Source organism: Orcinus orca, chromosome 7, assembly GCF_937001465.1.
Source record: "Orcinus orca chromosome 7, mOrcOrc1.1, whole genome shotgun sequence".
Classification (NCBI taxonomy): Eukaryota; Metazoa; Chordata; class Mammalia; order Artiodactyla; family Delphinidae; genus Orcinus; species Orcinus orca.
Genome location: NC_064565.1, coordinates 92,764,146 through 92,789,739, shown reverse-complemented (window position 1 = coordinate 92,789,739; position 25,594 = coordinate 92,764,146). Strand labels below are relative to the sequence as shown.

The window sequence follows — 25,594 nt, the reverse complement described above, 5'->3', positions numbered from 1 at the left end:
ACATTGGATCCACTTCAGGGATCCTGTGAAGGGTGGGAACAACTAACAGTGGAGGCTGCCCTCCAGGTGGACTCAGCCATTCCCTGATGGGCAAGGCCAAGCTTTCTAGAGCGCCCCATAAGGAAACCAGAAACAGAATTGAAGAGAGGCGGGAGGACAGAAAAGGCCAGGTCCATATGGGGCAAAGTGAACCCAAGGATTTAGCACCCCCTTTCTGAGACCTAAAGAGGAGAGTTATTTACTGAAGAAAGACTTCAATTCTCCCGTCGGAAGGGGGAGAGAATGAACAGAAGACAACACTGCTGGGCCGGGGGCACCAACTCCATCTCTTAATTTCCTCAAGCAGATTCAAAACAAAGTGAAGTTGATTCTCAGTTTATTGTAAGTCCTCTTTTTACAGTATAAGTCTCCAAAAGGTCAAGGCAGTTTTATCTCATAAATAACATGTCAATCATATAAAACAGCTGGAACCAAAGTAGAGAAATATATACAATATAATACATTAAGTATTTTCAATATTGTTAATTGAATTTTTCATATTAAATTAAAAGAGGCTATTTTGATTTACAATGTCATTTCTCTAGTTAAAATTAAACCTGTCAAAGACGTAATATACATTTCTTACAAAACAAGCAGAGCAGCATTAATAAAACTGCTCATGATTGTAATTTTTATTTTTCTATAATACAACTGCACCCGTGTTACAAAAACAAACAAAAAAGGCATTGCACTAGATGGTTTGAATACTGCTTATGTCAGTACGTTAACACTTGAGGAATAATGAATGGCCTGATCTGTTTCACCACCAGGCTCATTTGCAAGGGTTTTCACTCCGCCAGCTAAGCAAACTTTCTATACAGGTAGATTATTTTCCTCAGCAGTTTTATACAAGCCCACGACACTAATGGGTAAAAAGCCAAGGAGAAGCTGATGCCACAAAAAACAATACAACCCTACTATTTACAATACCCAATAAAGGCCAAAGCTAGAAAACCACTCACTGCTGGATCAAGGAAAAAATTATAAGTAGGACATTCTGTAGGAAAATTTGAATATCTATAAATTTAAAATATTCAATAGACTACAAAAGGGCTTGCAACAGCTTATTCCCCTTATTTTTCTTAGGCTTGGGTAAGAAAAAAGTGAATCTTTTTTATTTTTAAATAAAGTTTTGATGGCATCAAAACACTTCACATTTATAAATAAGATTTTTATACAATGCAACATGTTCACATAGCTTTCTTGTGCTATCAATTATTCTCAGAATTCATTTTTTTATTCTAAAGAAGAAAGTATTAAGATTTCTTCCTTGTTCTTAACTTATCACCATCAAGGTTCTCCAGGCCTCAATGGGGAATTCAAGAGAGGTAAACAGCCATTCAGTGCCTGACACTGAGTACACAGTATTTGAAAAGCCTTATGTATCTGGTAGTGGCCTAAACAAGAGCAGCAAGAGGCCGGGTATATAGTTCTACCACTCAAAACAAATTAAATTTTATATTTCCCCTCCATTAAGACAGTTTTAAAAGGACAGATCACCCTTGCAAGGCAACAAGTATTGTTTCAGATTATATCATATTGGAATTTTTTTTAGCCACAAAATTACCTAAGCAGCAGCAGTACTTTAAAAAAAAATCGGTTCTTCAAGTCATGGGCAAGGAAAATAAAATCAACATGACACATTATTGTCAAGAGCTATTCCAATGGAGCATTCAAGCTATACACGTGGTACTGAGACTGAAACAAAGAAACAACGTGATTACAGCTGCGGGAAGACCCCTGCCCCTGGAAGTGCTCCTGACTGGGGTGAGGGAAATGGACAGGATAAATAACCCCAAGCCTCCTGACAGAAAAAATAAACAGATGCAAAATATGTTTGCATTCAATATGAGATGCAAAATCCATGTTCCTGACACATGAGAAGTGAATAATGTTCCACATCTTTCAGCCCTGTACAACTCCTTTACTGGCCTTTGATATCAAAACTAAAATCGTCATTGTTTTGTACGTTTTCAAAAGGCACATCACATGTTAAAAAAGAAAAAAGTGCTTATCATCAGATCAGTAGTAAGTCCTTGGTCAGTTTGTTTCTAGTACAGAACAAATCATGTTTCTAATAAGCACCAAACACCAAACTAATGCTTTTGTTTTCTCGAGCAAACTTTCCAAAATGTTCCTATTTTACATACTTAAGTCTCTGTAATTGGAATGTAACCAGATTTTTTTCTTATTATGTGAAAGGTGCAATAGAAACGTGCTACTATAGGAAGCCTGAAAAGAGTGGAACCCTTAAAATTTTACAAACCCCAAATTATCCTTATTTGGGGTATTATCTGTAATAATAATCCTTATTACGGGAAAGAAACCAAGAGAAAATATTCGGGGTTGTGTTATTTCCTCAAAGACAGTTTAGTATACTTCTGATCACTTTTTAAATAAACAAAAACTCTAGTAAACAATAAGTTTCTCACTAAGAATATCTTAACTGTTAACATTTCTCAGTAGTCAGAACTGGCCTAGAAACTGGTACAGAAAGTTAGAAAACAGGGATGTCCACACTGGAAACTTCTTAATTTTACAGATGCCACATAAATTGCTAGTTATATTGAAAAGGATACTTTACCTTTATAAAAAATAAAGCAAGTGCTTCCCTCACCCAATTTACTGGATCAGGCCTAATTTATTTTTTATATTAAAAAAAAAACCTTTATTAATAATTATCCCTTTGGGGATTTAGTCACCGTAGACTAATTTACTAATGTTTCCCTGAAAGTGGGAGAAAAACCTAGAGTATGAGCATGTGTAGACAAGTGCAGTTCAGCATATTACTTGCTCAAAAGCTGTAAATAAGCTTAAAAAAACAGCTCCAGGAAAAGGCTTAAAGTTAATGGCTGTAGCCTCCTGTCACCCACAGACAAGTAGAGACAGAACTTGAAAAATATCAAACACACTTGAAAACAGGGAAAGATACAGAACATGACACGATTCTCAATTTAAGTCAAATTCCTCAGCAAAACAAGAAGAGATTGTATCAATCTGTTTAACTGGCCATTAATAAAATAATTCAGAATTTTTTTAAGGTTTCAGAAATTCTGATAAGAGGTAACATTAAATTGTTACATAAGAAACACAAAACAAATTCACCAGCTCTACAAATGCTTTCTAGGTAAAGAATCTGTCCAATATGATGCCAGGAGAGTCATAATCTATGAGACACTGTTTTCTCAACAGGATTGTTAGCCAATATGACAACCGATTTTTTCACCGTATCTCATCTCTAACCATACATTTGTCCTCAGCCCTTTGAAATGTGCCTAGATTTCAGCTTAAGTGAACAAAATGTTCATGCAACGTCCCAGCCTACGGATAGCTCATTTGTAGGTTTCAAAAACCAAAGTGCAAATCCACAGAGTTTTAACCCTTCAGGCTACAGATGGCCTCCACAGCCGCAGAACTGAAAGGGCTTTGCATACAATGGTGAATGTGATGAAGGAATAAAACATGTAGCTTATTTTTGGTCCTTGGTTCCAGGCCCCTTTCCTTCCTGGTCCATTTCAAAATATGTGCTTTGTTTCAGCAGTTCAGACCCAAGCCTGTCCAGTGGTCTGGTACCATCAGGAAATACTTGTCCATTGCTTCACAAAATCTGGTCCTATACAACTCTGGAGAGACCACAGTCGGCATTTTACCTAGGATTATGAAAGCGAAGAGGGAAAAGGAAGCCGTTACATAATTGATAAGACAACTGACTTCAACGGCTATGTTCTTTCATGTCAACAGACATAAAATGCCATGGTCTGTAAGCAAACACACCACGGCGGGCTCAGAAAGGAGGGAGGGTGTTCACTGTGCCACATGACAAGGGACAGGTCCTTCTTGGTAGGAGGTTTTTTTTTTTATTTTAAAAGACGCTCTTGCTTAGAGATGAGAGAAGTCTAAAAGCACAAATGGCGCTGGCAGCTCTCAGAGAACTTAGAGGATTTCAAGTGTTAATTCAGGACAACCTCCTGTTCAGAACTTCTGGCCTTTTTAACTTACCATTTTGAGAACCTCTGGCATCTTAACACAAATTTAAAACCCCATATTTCCCCACCTAAACAATTCCCCTTATTATTTGATCACCTTGGAAATGATGATAAAATCAAAGATAACCACTTATGTTTTAGAATTTTTTTTAAAGTATCCATTTAGTATATGTTAACTGATGAGGAAGATAATGAGAACAGTTTAAAGAGTAAACAGAACAAAAATTCTGCTCACCTTGTCCTCCTAAAATTCCTGTTGATTTCACAACCATCTCAAGCTTTTTGTCCCATGTAAATGTTCGGATATAATCTGTTGCAGGGGGCGAGATTAGCAGTAAAGGTTCTCTTAATAAATATAAGCAGATGACAACCGCAATTACCATTACTATTACTTCTACAATAGCTATTGAGTGCTGGCAATACTGCAGGTACGGACAATATGCCATGGACTGTCCTAAGGGTTTTTACCATATTAATTCATTTAATCCTCATAACAACCTCATAGGGCTTCATCTTCAAGTGACTTTTGAATACAGATATTTTTGGTAAAAATAATGAAAATGGAAATGAGGAACCTGAATAAAAGGTACCAGAACAGAAAAACTATTATTTTTAAAATTTCAAATGAAAGTTTGTGAAATTATTCAATAAGCTATTACTACACCAGATAGTCTTCAAATTTTACTCTGGCTTAAATCATGAACTATACATAAGGCATGCTCATCAACTTACCTATAATTCCAACTACCAGCTCATTGCTGGTATCATCTCGCCCAACCAGCAAAGAATAATCTATAATGAGGTGGCTAGAAAGGAAGTGGGAGTCGCTACGGATTGAGGCTCTCAGCACAGCTTTGGAATGAGAACGGATATACAGAGGGTTGTCTCGAACCATTTTTAAGAGATTTTCATCCAGCAGGACTACATCACAACTCTCTTTCCCGGTATCGGTTTTTACATTTCGATTCCTAAGTGAACCCTTCAAATCAAAAACCTAGCAGAAAGAAAACTCTCTGTCATTTATGTGTGAGCTGTTACAAATGGTTAATTAAATTAAAAAGGCAGAAAGCTTCCTTGTAGCCACTACAGTTATAAACACTTTAAAATTTAATTTTAAAACCTAATAACTTATATGTCACTAAATGCATACATTGTAATTGTATAATACATAAAACACATGGTGATGTAATTGTATCATGAAATTAATAGCTAGGTACTCATTTATTGAAATATTTCAGAAATATACTGACCCATTTAATCAACTCTAAGAAACATTAACAAGTAACTCCAAAAATATATTGTTGAATCATAAAGTAGTTTAAAAAACAGATGCAAACATTCAGAGGAAACTTTTAAGTACTGATACCAAAACTGTGCAATTACTTAGGAAAATGTAGAAGCAACAGCATATCTCTAGGAATTTCTGGGCATTAGGAAAAGCAACGCACTCAAAGGTCAGGGACCTGGGTACTAGACCAGTGCGACCTGAAGTGTTATTCAACAGACCACTGCTAGACAGGCTTTCCTGGTTCATGATGACAGAGAGGCTAGTGCCAGAATGTAAATCAATTACATCATTAAACCCACAATTTAGTACAGCAGATGCTTCTGCCATAGCAAGACATTCTCGATGAAGAAAGCAGTGCATTAAATTACATTCTATTGATTAGTACAAGCTCTTATCTCACCACGGACTGGAAACAGTTCAAGGACCAGCACACTGAAGAGTACTGTTCTAGAATCTAGACCAACCTGAGTTCTAGGCATAGCTGTGTGACTTTGATAAAGTACTCAATGTCTCTGAGCCTCAGTTTCTTCATCTTTAAAACTGTTACGTTGCATCTGCCTTCTTTTTCTATAATTCTGTGTTTCTAGGATGTTGGATATGTTAAATTTTAGGACCAGTCCACAATATTCCTCTTTATTCTTTCCTACAGGGTTCAATAACTCAAAAGTTAAATTTTGCCTAGTAACCAAAGTTTAATATTTACTCTCAAATATCATGTTACTCTCTGACTCATTATGTTCAGGAAGCAGACATACAAAGGGTAAATGCTAGCTAAATGCTTTGCATAGTCCAGTATCCTTACCTGTGCCATCTTTCTCCCATAGAAAAGATTTTCCATGACAAGGAGATCCAGCTTCTTCTCAGTGTTGTTCTGGGAATTCTTATAACCAATTCTGTAAACTCCAAGAATCTTGGCCAATGCAGTGGGCCTCTAATCAAGAAAAAAGTAAACTCTTATCAAAAAGGACTATGTATGAATATTATGCTTAGTGAAATAAGTCAGTGAAAGATAAATACTGTATGACATCACTTATATGTGGAATCTAAAAGTAATACAAATGAATGTACATGCAAAACAGAAACAGACTTAGATATAGAAAACAAGCTTGTGGTTACCAAAAGGGAAAGGGAATGGGGGAGGGACAAATTTTTTATATGAGATTAATAAACTACTCTGTATCAAACAGATAAGCAATAAGGATATATTATATACACAGGGAATTATAGCCATTATCTTGTAACAACTTACAATGAAGTATAATCTGCAAAAATACCAAATCACTATGCTGTACACTTGAAACTAATATTGTAAATCAACTATACTTCAATTTTTCAAAAGGATTATTTATAATTTAATACCAATATCTGGATTATTCATGTATTACCCAAACATGATTTTCTATTAATATGATCAGTCAGAGGACCTTAAAACAAACTCAAACCTTTGAATCTATGAAGTAAAGCAGCAATGCCAACAAAATTATTAGATCTTTAACATTCTCCCAAGGGGTAATCGTTCTCAATTTCTCAAACTCACAAATTTTATTATGACATAATTCCTCCAATAACAGGCAATAAACCCATAAATGGAAAAAAAATCTATGTGACTCTTTCATACTCACGGGAGGCTCACTGCTTCATGACAAGTGGGTAATCTCTCTCTATATATGTAGGAAAAAGAGTTTGAAATCCCTGCATTCTACCACACCTCAATAGCACAGCAGAGATCTAGTCATGTTCTGTTCACATATTACCACGGAGAAAACTGCCATTAGGACTCTCAGGATGTGAAAAAGCCCAGTAGACTTACAGATCAAGGTTTGGGTTTCTACCTTTTGTTGAACGGCATTTGTAATATAATTGAAGTAGTGTGGTGCAAAGTCAAGGAAAGACTGGACTTCCAGACGAGGCATTTGCTTCAAAATGAATCTATCATCTAAAAGGCAAAAATTTCATGTTTATTCAATTGCAATATTTACTGAGGTATTCCAAAATAAATCATTCTAAAAATCCCAAATGATCTGTTTGCTTCACATTTTTAAGGGATATTTTCTGACACCACTGAGAAGATTTTGACCAGAACACAGTTCTCAAGTAATTGAAGGTTTGGAAGGGCTTCTGAGGATTTATATAGTCAAGAAACCTCTACTTTCGACAGTACCACACCTGAAGTCATAGCTAAATGATCTATTTTTTTTTAACTACCAAGTAAAATGTTATAAATTCCTTTGTTAACAATCCAATAAGTAACAGTTATGAAAGTTCTTATCTAGCACGTCTTTCCTGATGCATTTTCTCAAATAATTTCGCTTTCAGTGAGTATGGAAAATGGAATGTGAAATAAAAATGCTCATGATCTTCTGTAAAACTTTGTAGGTTAAGAACTTGGCCTTCTGGTTTTCAGGTCAAATGTTTCTATTTTTATCTTTCTCTCATGAGCTCTGAGGTACCTTTTGAGTCTTCTAGAAGTTCTCTGTTATTATTTACATTTGGAAAACTCAGGACTAGAAAGAATTTAATAAGGATTTGATCAATATTTGTCTCTCATTACACACCGTACACCATATATTCTTTTAAATATGCTTCTTTCATCCTCTCAAGCATAAAAAGAAAAACATGTTTGCAAAAAGACAGTATCGTATTACCTCAGTTCAAGGGATTCATAAATTATCCGAGGGAAAAAGATGGATACTGCTTAATTAGTAAATGATTAAAAAGACTTACCTTCAGTCGCGTAAAAGGCAGCTCCTGATTTGCCTCCTCGGGCCTGCCACGGAGAAGAGTGAGAAAGGGAACGAATAAAATCTTCTTCGCTGCTGCCCAGAATCACTTCTCGCATCTTATGAAACTCTCCCGCATAGTAGAGACGACAGTAAAACTTGGCGTTGGCATCGGAAAATTCTATAAACAGAAGTGTTTTTTTAAAAAAAAGCTCCTCTGGATCAGAAATACCTTTTCCTTTTCCTTCTTGCTCACTCCCCACCCCTACCAAATGCAATCATTTAAGTTTCTCCACGATAGCATTTTTCACATTAAGTCTACTACATCCCTGTTTATCACAATTCAGTTAAAGTTATCTTCAGGAAGGATTAAAGAGCATCTTATGACCACCCTTCATATTTCTAGAAAAATCAAACAGAAAATAAGACCCATTTCTAATTTTATGCTGGTCACTGTATTTTCATCATTGTACTTATACATCTTAAATTTTTCTATAGTGTTATAATGCTGGATAATAAATTTTTGGCACTCACATGTACACACACAATTCTAGATGCCTTACTAAGGCTCTGTGGCTCTAGATTACACAAACAGTAATTATTTAAACATCAGACATTGCATTAAATTATAATTTATAAATTAAATTATAATTTTAAATTTATAAATTTCCTTCTAAATTAAATAATGTATATTTTATAAACTAAATTTAGACTAAACAAATGTTCATCAGTACACAGACTTAATATTCATTTCAAGAAGTAGAATATTTATCTAGTGAGAAGCTAGAAGCTTCAAATAATGGAGTTTGCTCAATTATAGTCCTGGTCCCCAAACCAAAGGTATTTATCTCATACTTACGGAGCTCCACATGAGGATTTGTGAGTTGTTTCTTCTGTGTATCTCCTCCATCTACTTCATCTAAAAGATTTAACGTCATTAGTAAAGCCAAAGTTTTAGATAGTTATCAGGTCATTTTGTCTGTTCTTTTTCCCCTGATATAATACTAAAAACAAGTCAATTCATGTTATCCTAGTCAAGTCACTCTCAAGCAAGCATCATGTATACAATTAACTGTGTAAATTACAATAAAAATCTATGTACCTTTTGAAAGATCAATTTTTAGATTAAAATCAGAGAATTCAGATTGAAGAATAATTTTTCTTATAGTTAAGTAATCTCTATGATAGCAATAAAATAACTCGGCTCTAACATCACGACTTTCTGTGGCTTCTTTATCAGAGTTTATGACCAATTTTCCCTGTGTATGGAATAATGCTTCCCCAATAGTCTGAGATGCTTTCTTTATCATATACTAAGATATATGTACAACATAGAAAATATACTAGTGTCTACTTCAGAGCTATTTTTTTTATTTGACTGATTTGTCTGGCAAACCTACTGCCAGATCCACTCTAATTATTGCAGAGTTGTGATACATTTTAATATCTAGAAGAACAAGTCATCCACTAAGTTTCACATTTCAAAATTATTTTTTCAAAGCACCAATGCCTTCCAAGGATCACAGCCCAATAGCAGCCTATAGAATACTTAACGCATATCTTAATTACTGATGAAAACTTACCATGCAGTTCCTATTTTTTAAACTAATAATTCATGATCTAACCCAGGGGTTGCCAAACTATTCCTGTAAAGGGCCAGATGGTAAGTATTTTACTCAGTTGCAACTACTCAACTTGCCAATATAATGCAAAACCAGCCAGACAGTAAGTAAATGAAAGGGTGTGCCTGTGTTCCAACAAAACTTTATTAACAAAGACAGGTCAGCATAGTTTGCCAACTCCTGGTCTAATAACCCTGTATTCAAACACAATCAGGTAGATATATTTTTTAAATATCCAAATGAAGGTGGGTATCAACAGCTTCCACCTTACAGAGACTGGAAAAGAAAGGAAACGTCTGAGGGGGTAGTGGGATGAAAACATTTGAATATATACTGTGAGCTACATAGTGAGACAGATGTTTTACATGTATAATGTCACTTAGTCCTCAGTAAACCTTAGTCCTCAGTAAACCCAGTAAACCTTGGAAGACACTGCTTTTCCAGTTTACGAGTACAGAAAGTAAGGATTTCTAATTCCACCACACAGTAAGTGATAGCAATGACATCTGAAACCAGTTGGATCCTCCAAGCACCATGCTTTTCCCACTCTACCCCCACCAAGGTGTGAGAAGAGAGGGAATGCCCTGGTCTCAGCAACAGAAGCATCTACTTCAAGCTATAAGGAACATAACCAACTGAAATAAGTAAATCGAAACCTAGAATAAGCACATTTGGTCTCCTTTAACACACCTTGAGGCTCAATGCCTTGATTCTCCGTTCCCTCCTTGCCCGTCTGCCCAACCTGGTAGTAAGCACTATCTGCTCCACGTAAGGTCTCTCTCTTCTGGGAAGAGAGATCAGGGCTTTTCCCTGCTGTCCCTCGGAAGAAGGACAACATTCCAGAAGCCTTTTTGGCTAAAAATAAGAGGTAACATATTAAGTACAGGTCACTGCAAGTAGAAAAATAAAAATTTTCAACTCATCCTTTGTTAGCAGTAACCATTATATGAGAGTAATAAATATGAGTAACACTGATAGTCTTATTTACACAGATTATTATTCCACATGTTTTATGGGATCTTTAGGGGGGCAGTCAAGCACTCTTATTATCAGAAACATGAAAGAAGAGCAATGTTCAGATAGCTATATATCAAAATGTGAGAAATTATATAGAAAGCCTTTTAAAAATATCTTTCCAAGGCTGTCAGAATATCTTAAGCAACAAGATTAAGGCTGGGTTCTTACAGTATCACAGTATACTTAATTAAACTAATACAAAACAGTATTCCAAGCTACAATGCGTCAAAGTTAAAGGTTTTTATATCATCTGTCTTCCTACACTTCAACAGAGCAAAATATACAATTTTAGTTTTAGCATTTTTCAAAAATAAGTAGTACAGGATGACCAAAACTATCACTAAAGCTTGCTCTATACTTTTATTCTTAGTTTTGAGCTTCATCATATCACTAATACATATGATCCTAATCTTGTACATTTACCATTAACAAAACCCACATCAAATGTCAATCATGAAGTGCTTACTTAGGGCAGCAGACACCATTATGGCCTTAATATCCTTAATATCCAATCCCACCTTGTTCCTTGCTAACAGAACTCCAATTTTGTTTGAGGCAGCAATGTGTAGAGTCCCAGGAAATGAATCATGATTTATGTAAGCCAACCAGGACAATGCTGCTTACCACTTTATAAGTCTCCTTTGCAGGAAAGGGTGGCCATGAGACTCACTTCTAACCAATGAGATTGAAGGGGGAAGGGAATTTCCCAATAAAAGAGAACAGTTGCAGCTTGTACCTCCCTTCCTTCTGCCTCAAATGCAGACATTAAGTGGGACATTTTTCACCATGAGTAAAACAAGAGAATCAAAGAGAAACTACCCCTATGTTGTCATTACAATGCTGAGTAGCTGAACCAATGCTAGCAACTGTCTACCTGCAGTTGCTATCTTAGAAAAATAAACTGTCATTCAAGACCCAATAGTCACTTGAGTTTTCTGCTACTCGTAGTGAATATTCCTGACTGACAAAGTCAGAGAGATCCAAGTTCAAATCCCAGCTCCCCATTACTTGTGTAACCTTCAGCAAATTGCATTATCTAAGTCTTAACTTACTTTCTGAAAAATGGAGATATGTCAAATAACTCTTATGGGGTTATTATGGGAATTAAAGGAGACAATACATGAAAAGTTCTTTTCACAATGCCAACAATGCTGCAAAAACAAGCAAAAACTGCTGTTATATTTCTTCAGTTATATGCTTTAAACTGAAAGCCCTAGCCAGGAAGGCAGATTTTTGCATAGACCTATGAGTTTCTAGGAGTTTCAAACTCAATTAACTTAAGGTAAGAGTCAAAGAAAAGTGAAATATGTACAAAAGAAGATATACAAAAAATTTTACATCCATACTGTATTTCAAAGACCAGAAGTAATATATCCTTGCCAGATGGCATTTCTTATTTAATGTGTTTTCTTCTTCAAACCACAATTACAAACAAAACTAGGAATTACTTCTCCATTTGTAATCTTACTTGGTTGTGGTTCTACTTCTGCTGTACGGTTTGTCTGTCCTCCACTGATCTCAGGTAATCTAATAGGGCTGCTACTCTTTGGTCTGCTGTCTAAAGTACTAAAATGAAAAACAAAAGGAAAGTTGGTTTTATATGATTCAGACACAAAATAGCAAGTACTCTAATTCCTGTATTAATCTACCCCCCACCTAACCCCACCCACAATATCAGAAATCTGATTCATAATTTATATAAACACAGGTTAGCATGGAAGAAGAAGGCTTGAAATGTCTACTGGGCTTAAGAAAAAGCAAAATGATAAAGCTATAAAAGCGTATGGAAAAATATATGAAAGTATATAGGCTCTTATAATATTTTTCACAAGTCTATCAGAGCTATATTAGCATCCATAAGTCCAACAATGACGACAATTTCTGTCTCAAATGTCTAAAATACTGAACACACTTAAAGAACTGGTTTGGTGGGGGGCTGTTTTATTTTTTAACTGTTAAGATCTTTAATTATTATGGAAAATTCATAAATACTTTAAATTACAAAATCAAGCAGTAGTTTACTAATTTCAGAGTTATTATTTTTAAAATGAAAACAATAGAGAACTTAAAATGTTAAAAGTTTAAATCTGCAATACACAATGAACTTCTATGACAAATTATCAGAAAACTGTATCCTAAGAGACTTCTTAAGGTCTTTTGCTATACCTGAATTTTGTTCTGTCAACTATTGGGCTAAAGGATGAGTGCCACTGACTATATTCTAGAAACTTTTATATTGACAATAAGCTAAAATAAAATTGGAGTAGGAGCACCTAGAAAATGATGACGTAGCTCAATGAAAATAGATTTTAATCAATCGCAGATCACCTGTTTGTTGAAAGCCCTTCTTCAGCACTGTTCCGCAGAGTCACTTTGGACAATTCCTCTAAGGCATTCCGGTATTCTTTACAACTTAGGGTAGAAATAGGTTGAAAAATGTTAAACATTATGGTCTTCTTTTAAAGTAAATCATATGCTTTAGAATAAGCTTTGCACTGAAGAAACACAATCATTGTAAGCATCCATAATTAAACAAACACAAGTTAACTAACAAAAGTTATCAAGTACAAGCTTCATGAAGAAGGTCAATGTCTTCACAAAAAATAATACAAAGTATGACCCAACACACCAACCAGGCTCAATATCCTAAATATGATTGTCAAGGCCTCCACACTAACATTTAGATCAAATGCCTTCAGGGGTTGAACAGCTAACTGAAGAGCATGAAACTTCACTGTTTAGTATAATAGAGAGGAAAGGAACTTAGAGTACTTTTCAACTTAAAGGTATTGAACTTTAAGAAAAAGCATATTTTTTTAGTTTGCCTTGGCCAAAAACATCCAACTCTTGGACTAGCAGTCTGGAAGCACTGATTTAGATAAATCAGATGTTAGGGAACAAGGGAAGCATCTTAGCATGTATTATTTTTCCAAGACATTAGAAAAAGGTGACCTCAGCTAGAAAACTTGCTTCCTCATAGTACAAAATACATGTTTTTCTTGGTTGACTTTCTTGCCTTTCTTATCTATTAATGTAGTATGTCTAACCAATAAAAGGAGAAGCAAATACTATCTTCATAAACGTCAAAAGGCAAAGATAAAAAATTTATCATATGGAATCTTCTAAAGGAAAAAAATTCTTCATTATCCAAATAGTAACTCTAAACTACATAAATGCTGAAGCCTATAAATCTATCTTGTTTACCCCTGTATACCCAGTACCTAGTATACCACACATTGCAGACATTCAAATATTTGTTGATAAATGGACAACTTGTAACCAATATTAAAAATAAAATTTTAATTTCAATGTCTTCCAAGAGGAAAAAAATTTTTATTAAACATCTTAGATTCTACTTAAACTAGGTTCTACCACTACCAAGATACCATTAAGATTAAAAAGCTTTATTCTTTTAGACATGATATATAAATATTTTTAAAGAGGGGTCCTTCTTTAAGACACATGATAACTGTGGGCATGTAAATGGGTTAAGGCATAGGAACAGCATTACTCTAAGTAAGGAAACTTTACCTGCTATGTGTGGGAAGCAGGAAGGAAATGAATGAAGAATACAAAAAAGACATTCAGATGATATAAGGCAGATATGTTCCAAGTATTATGTCAATAAATAAAGCAAAGGAAAGGATGGATACAATGGATACATATTATAATACAGAGAATGGTTAAAGGATATTAAGGATTAGTAAATAATTGCCTAGTTAATTTAATTATTAGGAGCTTAAGAATCATCCTGTTATTATTTGGGTAAAGCGTACATTATCAGATACAAAAAGAATAAGCTGTCACATCCAAAGAATACATTCTTTTACTTATATTTAATATCTTACATTTACTTATATTTTGCTCTACTCTATGTAACAGAACTCAAAATACAGCGATTAATAAATACACATAAAATATAAAGATACAACCATAGGTGAAAAAGCCCCATGAATAATACCTGAGAGCAAAAGCAATGATGGAGCTGGGCTCCTTCTCACAGACTGCAATGGGCACTCGTTCATGTTCATACATTAAGTAGTGTTTATCTGGATCACTGTTCAAAATTTTTAAATACATAAATCAGAACAAAACTAGCAGAAAATCACATATACAAACCATTAGCACTACTACAAGTAAATCTCAGGACAATTTTAAGTTAACTAAATAATGCACAATTACAAGAATATAATTAAGCCAAAATGTATGCAGAACTTGAACAAACAGCCAAGGAAAATACATCACCAGAAAGTTTTTGAAGACAACTGAAAATTATCAGAATTCTTTTTCAAATGAGAGAGTTCTGGAATCATCACTCCAAACAAAGCTTTCCACACTGGCAGTGTAGAAAGCCAGCCCTATGTTTTTCCCCACTCTGAGTAAGTCCAGTACAAACAAAATCACACGAAAACTTGTATAGCCATTGCAATTCATCATCACTATTAAAAAAGCATCACGTCCCAGTAAATTACTGGGTCAGTAATATCCTCATATACAATCAGCAATATGTTTTTATGAGATCAATGGATGTAGCAGTATATCTTAATAATATATATATATAAGCAATTCTTTTCAGAATCAGTACTCTTAAGCATTAAGTAATATTAGTTAATGCTTTTTTAATCCACTCATTTACTATATAATGATTACATGTTCTACAAATTATATTATACCAAAAGACATCTTTTTTACTATGATGAAGTATAATTTTGGATTGAGAAATACATATATGCAGTTAAATAAACATATTTAAATATGTAGAGAGTATATCTATCGAGAGATTTTTTAAATGAAGTAAAAAGAAAACCACCCAACAGCCACTGGCTTTTATAATACTTACAAAGGAAACGGAATAGGGTTATAGCTGTTTCCTGGAAGCAAATTTGCAAAGATGGCTTTCATGGTTGATTTTTCCTTCACCTGGCTGTCTGCGGATCCCAGCAAATGTCCATCAAATACATCTAGAATGAAAAATATTCTACTTATACGTTAATATTCAGAAAGAGTAAAAGAAAGTATAAAGCATCAACTATATTTCATTTCCTCTTTGGAACACAGACATGTGCACACCATAATTACCAATTAGGGTGTAAAATTTTTGATCTAGGAATAATGACTATCAAACAGGAAGCAATAGTAAAGCATACATAGCACTGACCCCAAGTGGCTTGTTTTTTTTTTTTTTTTTACATTTCAACATGTTTGAAGTTGAGATCATCCTGCAACCGATGGCCTCTTATCATCACAGGGCCAGGCGGCAGCCATGACATAATTACTGGCCGAGCATGCATGAACTCAGTCACAGCTGTTCCTGTTGCCACTTCAAATCAGTTATGCACACTGTGGCTATTACATCTGAGTTTAATTGCAATTTAAAAGATATTTTTAAAGTTTACGCTACAATTAAGTAGTTGGTGCTTAAACAGAAAGCAAGGAAAGAAAGAAAAAAGGTATAAATTTGCTATTAGTGAAACAAATATTTGTTGTTAGACAAAGGCTGCAATTTCTCTTTCCTTCTTACAAGGCAAAAATCATGGGCTTTAATGAGACTTAAGCAAGTAATATCCCCAGAAAGTAGATGAAGCTGAAATAACATTTTGTTACTGAGATATTTACATGTCAAGCAGTGCAACTGAAGAAGGGATATGGTAAAAAGCTACATCTGAAAGAGCCCTTTCAATAGTAAAAACTTTAAATCCTAAAGGGCTAAGAAAGAATTGTGTCACAGCACTCAGAGTGTTTGTCTCTACTGGACGAAGTGCAGTAAAAGTGACTTGACCTGTACCTTCGGAACTGCTGGTGGTATCAAGTTCTGGGGGCCCTCCCACGGCCTGCTCAGGCACGCCTTCGGGAGGAGTGGGCAGCTGGAGGTGGGGGGAACTGGTGGAGCTCTGACTGGACAGGGTAGCTAAGAAGCGGTCCTCTAAAGAAAAACAGAGTGCAAATGAGTCACTTTAAAACATTATGTCCATTTCTATCTAACAGCAATGTTTTTAAAATGCCAACTCCTATTTCTACTTCATAAACCAAAGAATTTTAGCTTCTTAAAAGTTACATAGGCCATTTCAGTGCGTATTTTAGAAATGGATACAAAAATCCAGACAGGTTATATGACTTGAACCCAATCAGATCTTAGTGACAGCACTGTGACTGGTAACTATTTCTGGCTCCTATGCCATATTCTTTGCACTAGACCATAATGCCTACCTAAATATTAGTTCATTCAATTTAATAGAGAATGCAATTATGACACTACTGGGGGGAAAAAATCACATGCTTATTCTCAGGGGGGAAATTCACTTACTTATGATAGAAAAATGCCAAGAATTCTGAGTTGAGCTCTTGTTCTACAAAGATAGTCTAAGTAAATTTCCCTACCAATTTTCTAGGATAGCACCTAGAAAAGTTACTCTACGAAATACTGAGGAAAAATTAAGTCTGGAAAGGATTTTAGTGATACAAAAATATAAATTAAACTTTATAAGTTTTTTTTCCATGAAACCTGGCAGTTGACTTTATAACAATCCAGACAGAAATTCAGTTTCCTTTTGTCTTTTTGTTCTTTCCCTAAAAGCAATCTTCTCTATTTATCATGTATTTCTATATCCTAACTTATCTTATGCAACGTACTTTATGATAATCTTAAACTTAGAGTGCTACAAACGTTTTACAGGAAGGAAAAAAAAGTCTATGTCCAATTGCATCAGAAAAAAATTCTCAATATTTAGTAGTTAAAAATAACTTATAGACTAAGAAATGTCTTAAATTCAATGACAGGTGATCACCAGACTCAAGGACCAACCTTTTTCCCCATTTTGAAGTCCTGGAGAAGCATTCCGTGGAGATGCATCCATTGCACTTATCTGTAGAGAACAAAATACTTTATTCTTAAGGAAACATTAAATTTAAAATTTTAAATTAAAAAAAAAATTTTTTTAACCCAGTGAATCTTAACCATTTTGTCCTCAAGACCCTTTCAACCTCTTAAGAATCATTAAGACACTCAGATAGCTTTTGTTTATGTGGGTTATATCTTCCAATTTTTCCTTATTAGAAAATCAAAACTGAAAAAGTTATAGAACGTACATTTATTAATTTATTTAAAAATAACAATAATAAACCCATTACATATTAACATAAAAAACATTTTAATTAAAAATATTTTTTTAAAAAAAATTAAGAGTGGCATTGTTTTACACTTTTACAATTACTTTAATGCCTAGCTTAATAGAAGACAGTTAAATTCCTCTCCGACTTCTGCATTTAACCTGTTGAGCTATATTATTATGATAGAAGTATATAAAGAAAATCTAGCCTCACACAGATATACAGTTGAAAAAGGGAAGGCTTCCCTGGTGGCACAGTGGTTAAGAATCCTCCTGCCAATGCAGGGGACAAGGGTTCGATCCCTGGTCCAGGAAGATCCCACATGCTGCGGAGCAACTAAGCCCATGAGCCACAACTACTGAGCCCGCGTGCCACAACTACTGAAGCCCGTGCGCCCAAAGCCCATGCTCCGCAACAAGAAGCCACAGCAATGAGAAGCCCGTGCACTGCAGCAAAGAGTAGCCCCTGCTCGCCACAACTAGAGAAAGCCGGTGCGCAGCAATGAAGACCCAACACAGCTTGAAATTAATTAATTAATTAATTAAAAAAGAAAAAGAGAAACCTTGTGGAGCCCTTGAAAGGGTCTTGGACCCCCAGGATCCTTGAACCATACTTTGAGAATACTGTTCTAAACAATAGCTCACAGACCCATTAAAGCATCTAGGAACTACTTATGATTATCCATTAAGCCTAGTAATCTTTGATTACCCACTGGACTTTCACAAGTCCCATTATCCATAGATAAGATACATTTTAAATGGCTATCAGCCCTGAGTACAATTTCATTACAAAGTCATTTCTTAGACTGCTACTTAAAATGTTCTTTGATTTGTTCACCATACCAGAGAGACCTCCCTGGGCACCCTATGTAAAATAACTCACCATCATCTACTCCCCTAGCAATACTCTCCATTTCTTTCAATTTTTTTCTTCATAGCCTTGTTTCCATTTGTTTTTTAAATGTTTATTGGTTCATCTGTTTATTGTCAGTCTCATTAGACAAACGTTCCATAGGGACAATAACTATGGCCTTCATTCACAAACGTGAATTCCTTGCACTCAGAACAGTGCCTAAAAGCACTCAAGAACTATTTATCAAATGAATGACTACAAAGGCAGTGCTACAGATTTTCAAATCAACTTTTGATCTTTCAAAAAGATAATCATCGGGGCTTCCCTGGTGGCGCAGTGGTTGAGGGTCTGCCTGCCGATGCAGGGGACACGGGTTCGTGCCCTGGTCCGGGAAGATCCCACGTGCCGCGGAGTGGCTGGGCCCGTGAGCCATGGCCGCTGAGCCTGCGCGTCTGGACCCTGTGCTCCGTAACGGGAGAGGCTACAACAGTGAGAGGCCCGCGTATCGCACAAGAAAAAAAAGATAATCATCTACTGACTGATTTTGTATTTTCAATTCTATGTCTCAATATTATAATTAGAGGTCTTACACCACTAGCTTCACTGTTTCATCAGTAGGCAAACAGGCCACTAGCAGTTTGTGATAGCCGTTAATTGTCCTTAACTACTTGGCAAATACTAATAAATCATCTTCAGTAATTCTTATTCTTACTCTCACCTAAACTTTAAGGAAAAGTGATTCCTACACAGTTATTCATGAGACAAAAAGGAGGAATTCAGTTACACAGTGTTACTAAATAACACAAAGATCCAAGGCACTTGAACCCATCATTCCATGAAAATACTCTGCTACAAATACTACACACTTGTACAAAAAGATATTCTCTCAAAAGCCCTCATGATAACAGAATATTAAGCCCTTATAATATACTGACATTAATTCATCTGTTCATGGTTAGCATGGTAAGTAGAATTCTGTGATGGCCCCCAAGAACTCCACCCACTGGCATACACACACACAGTTATTCAACCAAACATTAATCCAGATACTGTTGTGAAGGGATTTTACCACGTATGTAAGGTCCCAAAATCAGTTAACCTTAAACTACAGAGATTAACCAGGTAGGCCTGACCTAATCACATGTGTCCTTTAAATCTGTGTCCAGAGGTCAGACACAGCAGAAGAATTCAGAGATTTGAAACATGAAAAGGATTCAATCCACTGCTGTTCGCTTTGAAGATGAACAGAGCCACATGCAAGGAATCAGGCAGCCTCTAGGAGTTGAGAATCGCCTCTAGTCAACTGCCAGCAACAAATGGGGGACCTCAGTCCTATAACCACTAGGAATTCAACTCTGCCAACAACCTAGATGAGCTTGGAAGAAGATCCTGAGCCTCAGGTAACAGCCCTGGCCAAAACCTTCATCTCAGTTCTGTGAGCAGAGAACCCAGCCACACTGTGCCAGAGTCTTGACACACTGTGAGATAATAAATTTATGTTTTAGGTCACTAAGTTTGGGGTAATGTGCTGTGCAGCAAGAGAAAACTAATACAGTTAGAAAAGGTTAATTAAATCAACATGTAGAACTAACCTGGTGCAGACCCCTTAAGAAAAGCTTCTCACTTAAGCACAGAGATAAGAACACCCAAAACTCACAGTAAAGTAAATTAGGACTCTATTATACACTCAGCACATCCACACCTTCTCCTTTATAGCATTTACTGCCTCTGTGATACTATCCTCAGTGATGCCAGTAGACAGTAGCTTTTGATAAATGTTTCCAATAAATGAATTATAATGTATTTTATTTCAGGCTAAGATAAAAAAAATTAATCCAGGTCATATCACCAAGAAACCTCATAACTTCAAAACTAAAAACTCCTACTATTATTAATAAAGTATATATTAAGCTACCACTTTATTTTTTTTTGGCTGCATTGGGTCTTCATTGCTGCACGTGGGCTTTTCTAGTTGCAACGAGCGGGGGCTACTCTTCATTGTGGTGCGCGGGCTTCTCACTGCAGTGGCTTCTCTTGTTGTGGAGCACGGGCTCTAGGTGCGCGGGCTTCAGTAGTTGTGGCTCGTGGGCTCTAGAGCACAGGCTCAGTAGTTGTGGCACACGGGCTTAGTTGCTCCGTGGCATGTGGGATCTTCCCGGACCAGGGATCGAACCCGTGTCCCTTGCGTTGGCAGGTGGATTCTTAACCAATGCACCACCAGGGAAGTCCCTAAACTACCACTTCTAAGTGTCATAAGAGAAATTAATTATATCTATACCAATATACATAGGCTCAAAGACAAAACTACATTTCATTACCTTGCTTTCTTCCCCTTGCCTCAGTCTTCCAGGACTTGGAGGAACTGAAGGCCGCTTTCTACCCTTTTCTTGCTGGAAAAGGTCCTGCAACCTATAGTTAATGAAAAAAAGGAAAAGAGAAAAGAAGAATATGATTTTCCTTCTAATATCCTGAATAATGTTTACACATATTCTCCTTATAGCTTTGAAACCACAAGAATTAGATTTTCCTATTTCGAATGCAATAGATTTTAAAGCTGTACATAACTAAGACTAAATTTTTGTTTTCTTTCTAATCAGTTAATTACTTGTTACTGATATGACTATAGTAATAAAAGAATAGCAAGTTATAATGAGACAATACAACATAACGTAAAAAATACGGGTGGTAAAGACCAACAGACCTGGGCTCAAAGCCGAGCTCTGACAATTAACAGCTATATAACTTGGGCAAATCCCTTAGTCTCGTACAGCCACAGTTTCCTCTGTAAAATGCAATCAGTATACATACATTGTAGGACTCAAAATCAAATAAAAGAGTGCATGTCCATCTACTGCCTTACTTAGTGCCTAGCATGGTCCAAGTGCTCAATAAATGCTATAATAATCTAACTGAACTTTTCAATAAGCATTAAAGGGAAATATTTCCCCAAATAAATATTTAAATAAAGGTACAAGATACACAAAATAATAGAGTTGAAAGTAATGGCCTAAAACCCAATAATCACTCCATGACATACTAATACAGATAAATTAGGTTCATTAAGCACACACACTGTATTTGCAACAGCAATGAAGGCTATTCTCATCTTTGTTTTTTTTAACTTCACAACCTACACTTTAAAGGATGAAAGAGGTGAAGGGTGGTAGTGGCAATAAAAATAAAGCTCCTACAACTTGAGAGTAAAAGGAAACATCCAAATTAATAAGGACATTTACATCAAAAACATGATAGCAGAGCAAATTTTGCAATAATGTAAAAGAAACACCGGACCGCAAAGTCACACCTGTTATTCCAAGCCTGCAGCACTTCGCAGAGGCTTTGTTTCTTGGCGATGAGTGACTCAAAGACCGACTGCAGTTGCTGAGGGGTCTCCACGGAGGAAGACAGGAGCCGTGCTTGCATCTTCTCAGTCCAGCTCTTGAACTCGCTTTCTTCCATCTACGAGGAACAGAAACCACTCCAGCAATCTGAGACACACCCCAAAAGGAACCTCTAACAAGTTCCCAGCTAACATTTGGGTTTCTGTCAGAAAAATGAATTACCTCTTTTTGTGCAAAGATATCTTCCATTTTCTCCTCTCTTGTTTTGCTAAATGTATCAGTTTTCAAAGATGCGAGTCTTTCATCCACAGCAAGATATACCTGTGAAACTCTAACAATATAAACATAAACAATATTGAACACTTTAGAAAAGTCAGAATCAAATTGTCTAATCTCACACAAGTAGAAAAAAGATGTACACACAAAACTTTAACTAGGTCTTATCTAATTAAGAATCACATACAATTTTGCAGAACAAAAAAGGACGTATATCAAAATTTTAATAGTTGTTATGCCTGAGAGCGTTTGACTTCTTTGTTAGTACTTTTATGAACCGTCTACACTTTTCCTTTTTTACATCAGGCATATATAACATACAATTAGAAAAACAGGTTATTTCTGTTTTCGAAGAAAGCTAAAGGAACAAACATGATATTTAAAATAGTTTAGATTTCAGGCAGTACTAAACAAAAACAGATGACCAAAGAAAATAAAACTTACTTTTGAAAGAAGTCCTTCAGATCCTGAAGAAGGGCCACTTTTAGTGGGACCTGACGTTTAATGAATATTTTGGGAAGTGGAACACACACTTCAAGAAGCCGAATGGGAGAATAACTGAGAGGAAAAAATACAATAGTAGAAAAGTGAAAAATATTTTAATATTTTGAGTAGAGATGCCAACTAAGTCCTATGAGGTGCAAGAGATCATAAAGTTTCTATGAAATGGCATTTTTAAAACAATCAAAAATACTGAAGGCAACTTTCAGCCATTACAAATACCCTCCCCAGTTTTAAAAAGATTTTGTTTTATTTTTCCCCTGCATTGTGATGTCATCTTTTATCCCCCGAGGCCATCCTCATGTGCTTTAAAAACAAATGACTGGGATATAAACCTCCATGAATGAGCAGAGGGACTCCTTCCTACAATTAGCTTAGACACACAGGTATTCACTACCTTCTCAGTTCCCAAGGATTCTTTGTGAGTTTCCTTTCCACCTGAAGTTCATGATGTCTAGTAAATGCTATATCTCACCTAGGCCCTAGGTTCATGGTTAATAGCTCTTGCTTAAAAAAGGAAATAGGGTTCAATTACAAGTATTTCCTATTTGTGTACCTATTTGTGCCTATTATGTGTCAGATGTTGTTTTCGGTGCTGAGATACAGCATGGAATAAGGGCCAAAATTCTTGCTCTCGTGATTCAGGAATAATAAGGCTTGGGCGATAAACAAAAACAAATACTTAAAACATATCTTACGCCAGATAGTAGGTGCTACAGGGCGAAATAAAGCAGGACAGGGAAGCAAGGAGTGCCAGGAGTGAGAGGGAGTCAGGGCAGGTGAAATCTGAACAAAGACCTGCAGGAAATAAGGAAAAGTAGGCAGATATCTGGGAGCAGGCAGCTCAGAGACAGAAGAGGAAGTGCAGGGCTCCCAGGTAGGAGCCTACCTGACATAGCTGAGGTCCAGCCAGGAGGCCAGTGAGGCTGAAGTACGGTGAGCGAGGGGGGCTGTAGTAGGGGGTGAGAAGCCAGAGCATGTAGGGGCTCACAGGCTCGTAAATGGACTCTGGCCTTCACTCAGGGTGAAACAGACACCCACTGGAGGCTCTAGAGCACATGAGCGGCCTGAGTTGATTTTCATGTAATAGGACCACTCTGACTGCTGTGTTGAGAACAGGCTGCAGCGGGTAAGGCCAAAAGGAAACTGACTGAGGTTACTGCAATAATCTAGTAAAAGACAACAGAGGTTCAGTCCAGAGTGGTAGTGGTGGAGGTGGTGAGACATGTTCTGGGTATATTCTGAAGGCACAGCCCGAAGGCTTTCTCAAATCATTTAAGAACAAGTGTAAACACCCATTCTTTGAACTAGTGATTTTAGCTCTATCCAGAATATCCGATTACCCTTATGGCTAAGTAATGTCTTAGCAAAAATTCTGATAAGCTCTCAGATGCAAAAACAATGGTTAAGAGTAACAACTGCAGTAGCAGGAATCATGGAGCATGACTTGCTAGCTCTATCTGTCAGCTATAAGCTAAGTTAGGGTGATAATAATACATATTTCTTAAAGGATTAAATAAAATAATAACACTGAAAGCTCTTCACAGAGTATGGCCCTCTGCCTTTGCAAGAGTGGGAATGGGGAACAACACACACCAAAAATTAATTCAATCTAGTAATACTGGAAATGTTATAAAGCCTTCCAGGGAGTATGTGATTGTGACAAGGTCGCTCAGACTTCTTACCTGAAAGATGCCACCATCTGGTTATAGGAGAAATACTGGTGATAATCATGGTGGATGGAGTGACCACACGGCTCAGCATTGGCTCTACGGGTGTACTGGTGCCCATAAAACCTAAGTTCAAGGTATTTTGCAAATGACATGGACCAGGACTCATTGGAAAGAGCAACAACTGGTGTTACCTGAAATTCAGCATAAATTGTTATCTAATCACATATTGAGAATCTCTTTTTTAAGAAACAATGTATTTTCTTCTCTAGTACAAATCTAGTATATTCTGACTATAGAAAACTAGAAGAAAAAAATGCTTCGAGGTGGGTGGAGTTAGGGATGGCTGGGGAAAACTCTCTTGCCAGTAATCCCACTACCACCATCAATATGCTAGTATGTTTGCTTTCTTTCTATACATGAATACATATATGCTTAGCTGGGATGTTTATAAATAAAAACTATTCCCTATAATTAGCTTCATAACCTTTTTTTTATTAGCAATATATCGTATTTTCCCACATAGAATATTCTTATACAATTTGATTTTTAATGGCTGCAGAGTATCCCATAATATGGAATTATTTAACCAATCCCTATTGATGTGCATTTAAGACATTACAAGTTTTTCACTATTTTGATGAACTTCCCTGTTGTGTGTGTGTGTGTGTATGTATATATATACATATATATGTGTGTATATATATATATATACACTTATAAATATGCATAATTATTATTTCCTTGGAATAAATTAACGAAAATGGAAATCGGTAGGTCAAAGGGCATGGACATTTATATGGTCTTTGATACTTTCTGCCACATTGTGTAAACCAGTACACCTGTTTTGGGAGACAATCTCCAACAGTATCTGAGAATATCAATTTCCCTACTTTCTTACCAATCTCAGGAATTATAAATCTTTGAAATGTAACTTCTTTAAAAACTAACTAAATAAAAACACATTCCATTTATTTTATTTATTTATACTTCTTTGATTATTACTAATGAGTAAAATGTATTTGCACATGTCTACTGGCCATTTGTATTAAATTGCTTTGTCACACCCCTTGCCCATTTTTCTATTATCATGGCTTACAGAAATTTAATAGTAAGTATACTAATATTTGGTCATATATAACTTTTTTGGACACCTAAAAGTTTTCATTTCTGTG

At 35.9% G+C, this 25,594-nt stretch overlaps 1 protein-coding gene across 10 annotated transcripts in view; it reads right to left on the bottom strand.

Annotated features, from left to right (window-relative positions):
* Positions 1-359: 359 nt before the first annotated feature.
* Positions 360-25,594, bottom strand: part of PIKFYVE (phosphoinositide kinase, FYVE-type zinc finger containing) — a 76,514-nt gene continuing 51,279 nt past the window's right edge. For 9 of the 10 annotated variants that reach the window (XM_004262782.4, XM_033428725.2, XM_033428728.2 and 6 more), the window contains 19 exons: positions 24,435-24,613; positions 22,693-22,806; positions 22,195-22,303; positions 21,936-22,090; positions 20,950-21,040; positions 17,475-17,535; positions 16,458-16,595; positions 15,513-15,633; positions 14,634-14,729; positions 13,001-13,084; positions 12,141-12,238; positions 10,346-10,510; positions 8,893-8,952; positions 8,038-8,214; positions 7,146-7,249; positions 6,116-6,244; positions 4,758-5,019; positions 4,261-4,335; positions 360-3,689 (listed from right to left, as the gene is read on the bottom strand). In XM_004262782.4, the coding sequence (XP_004262830.1) occupies positions 3,574-3,689; positions 4,261-4,335; positions 4,758-5,019; positions 6,116-6,244; positions 7,146-7,249; positions 8,038-8,214; positions 8,893-8,952; positions 10,346-10,510; positions 12,141-12,238; positions 13,001-13,084; positions 14,634-14,729; positions 15,513-15,633; positions 16,458-16,595; positions 17,475-17,535; positions 20,950-21,040; positions 21,936-22,090; positions 22,195-22,303; positions 22,693-22,806; positions 24,435-24,613 (2,334 nt within the window). In that variant the 3' untranslated portion in view covers positions 360-3,573. The remainder of the gene's footprint in view (positions 3,690-4,260; positions 4,336-4,757; positions 5,020-6,115; positions 6,245-7,145; positions 7,250-8,037; positions 8,215-8,892; positions 8,953-10,345; positions 10,511-12,140; positions 12,239-13,000; positions 13,085-14,633; positions 14,730-15,512; positions 15,634-16,457; positions 16,596-17,474; positions 17,536-20,949; positions 21,041-21,935; positions 22,091-22,194; positions 22,304-22,692; positions 22,807-24,434; positions 24,614-25,594) is intronic. The other variant, XM_049712093.1, reaches the window with a different exon arrangement.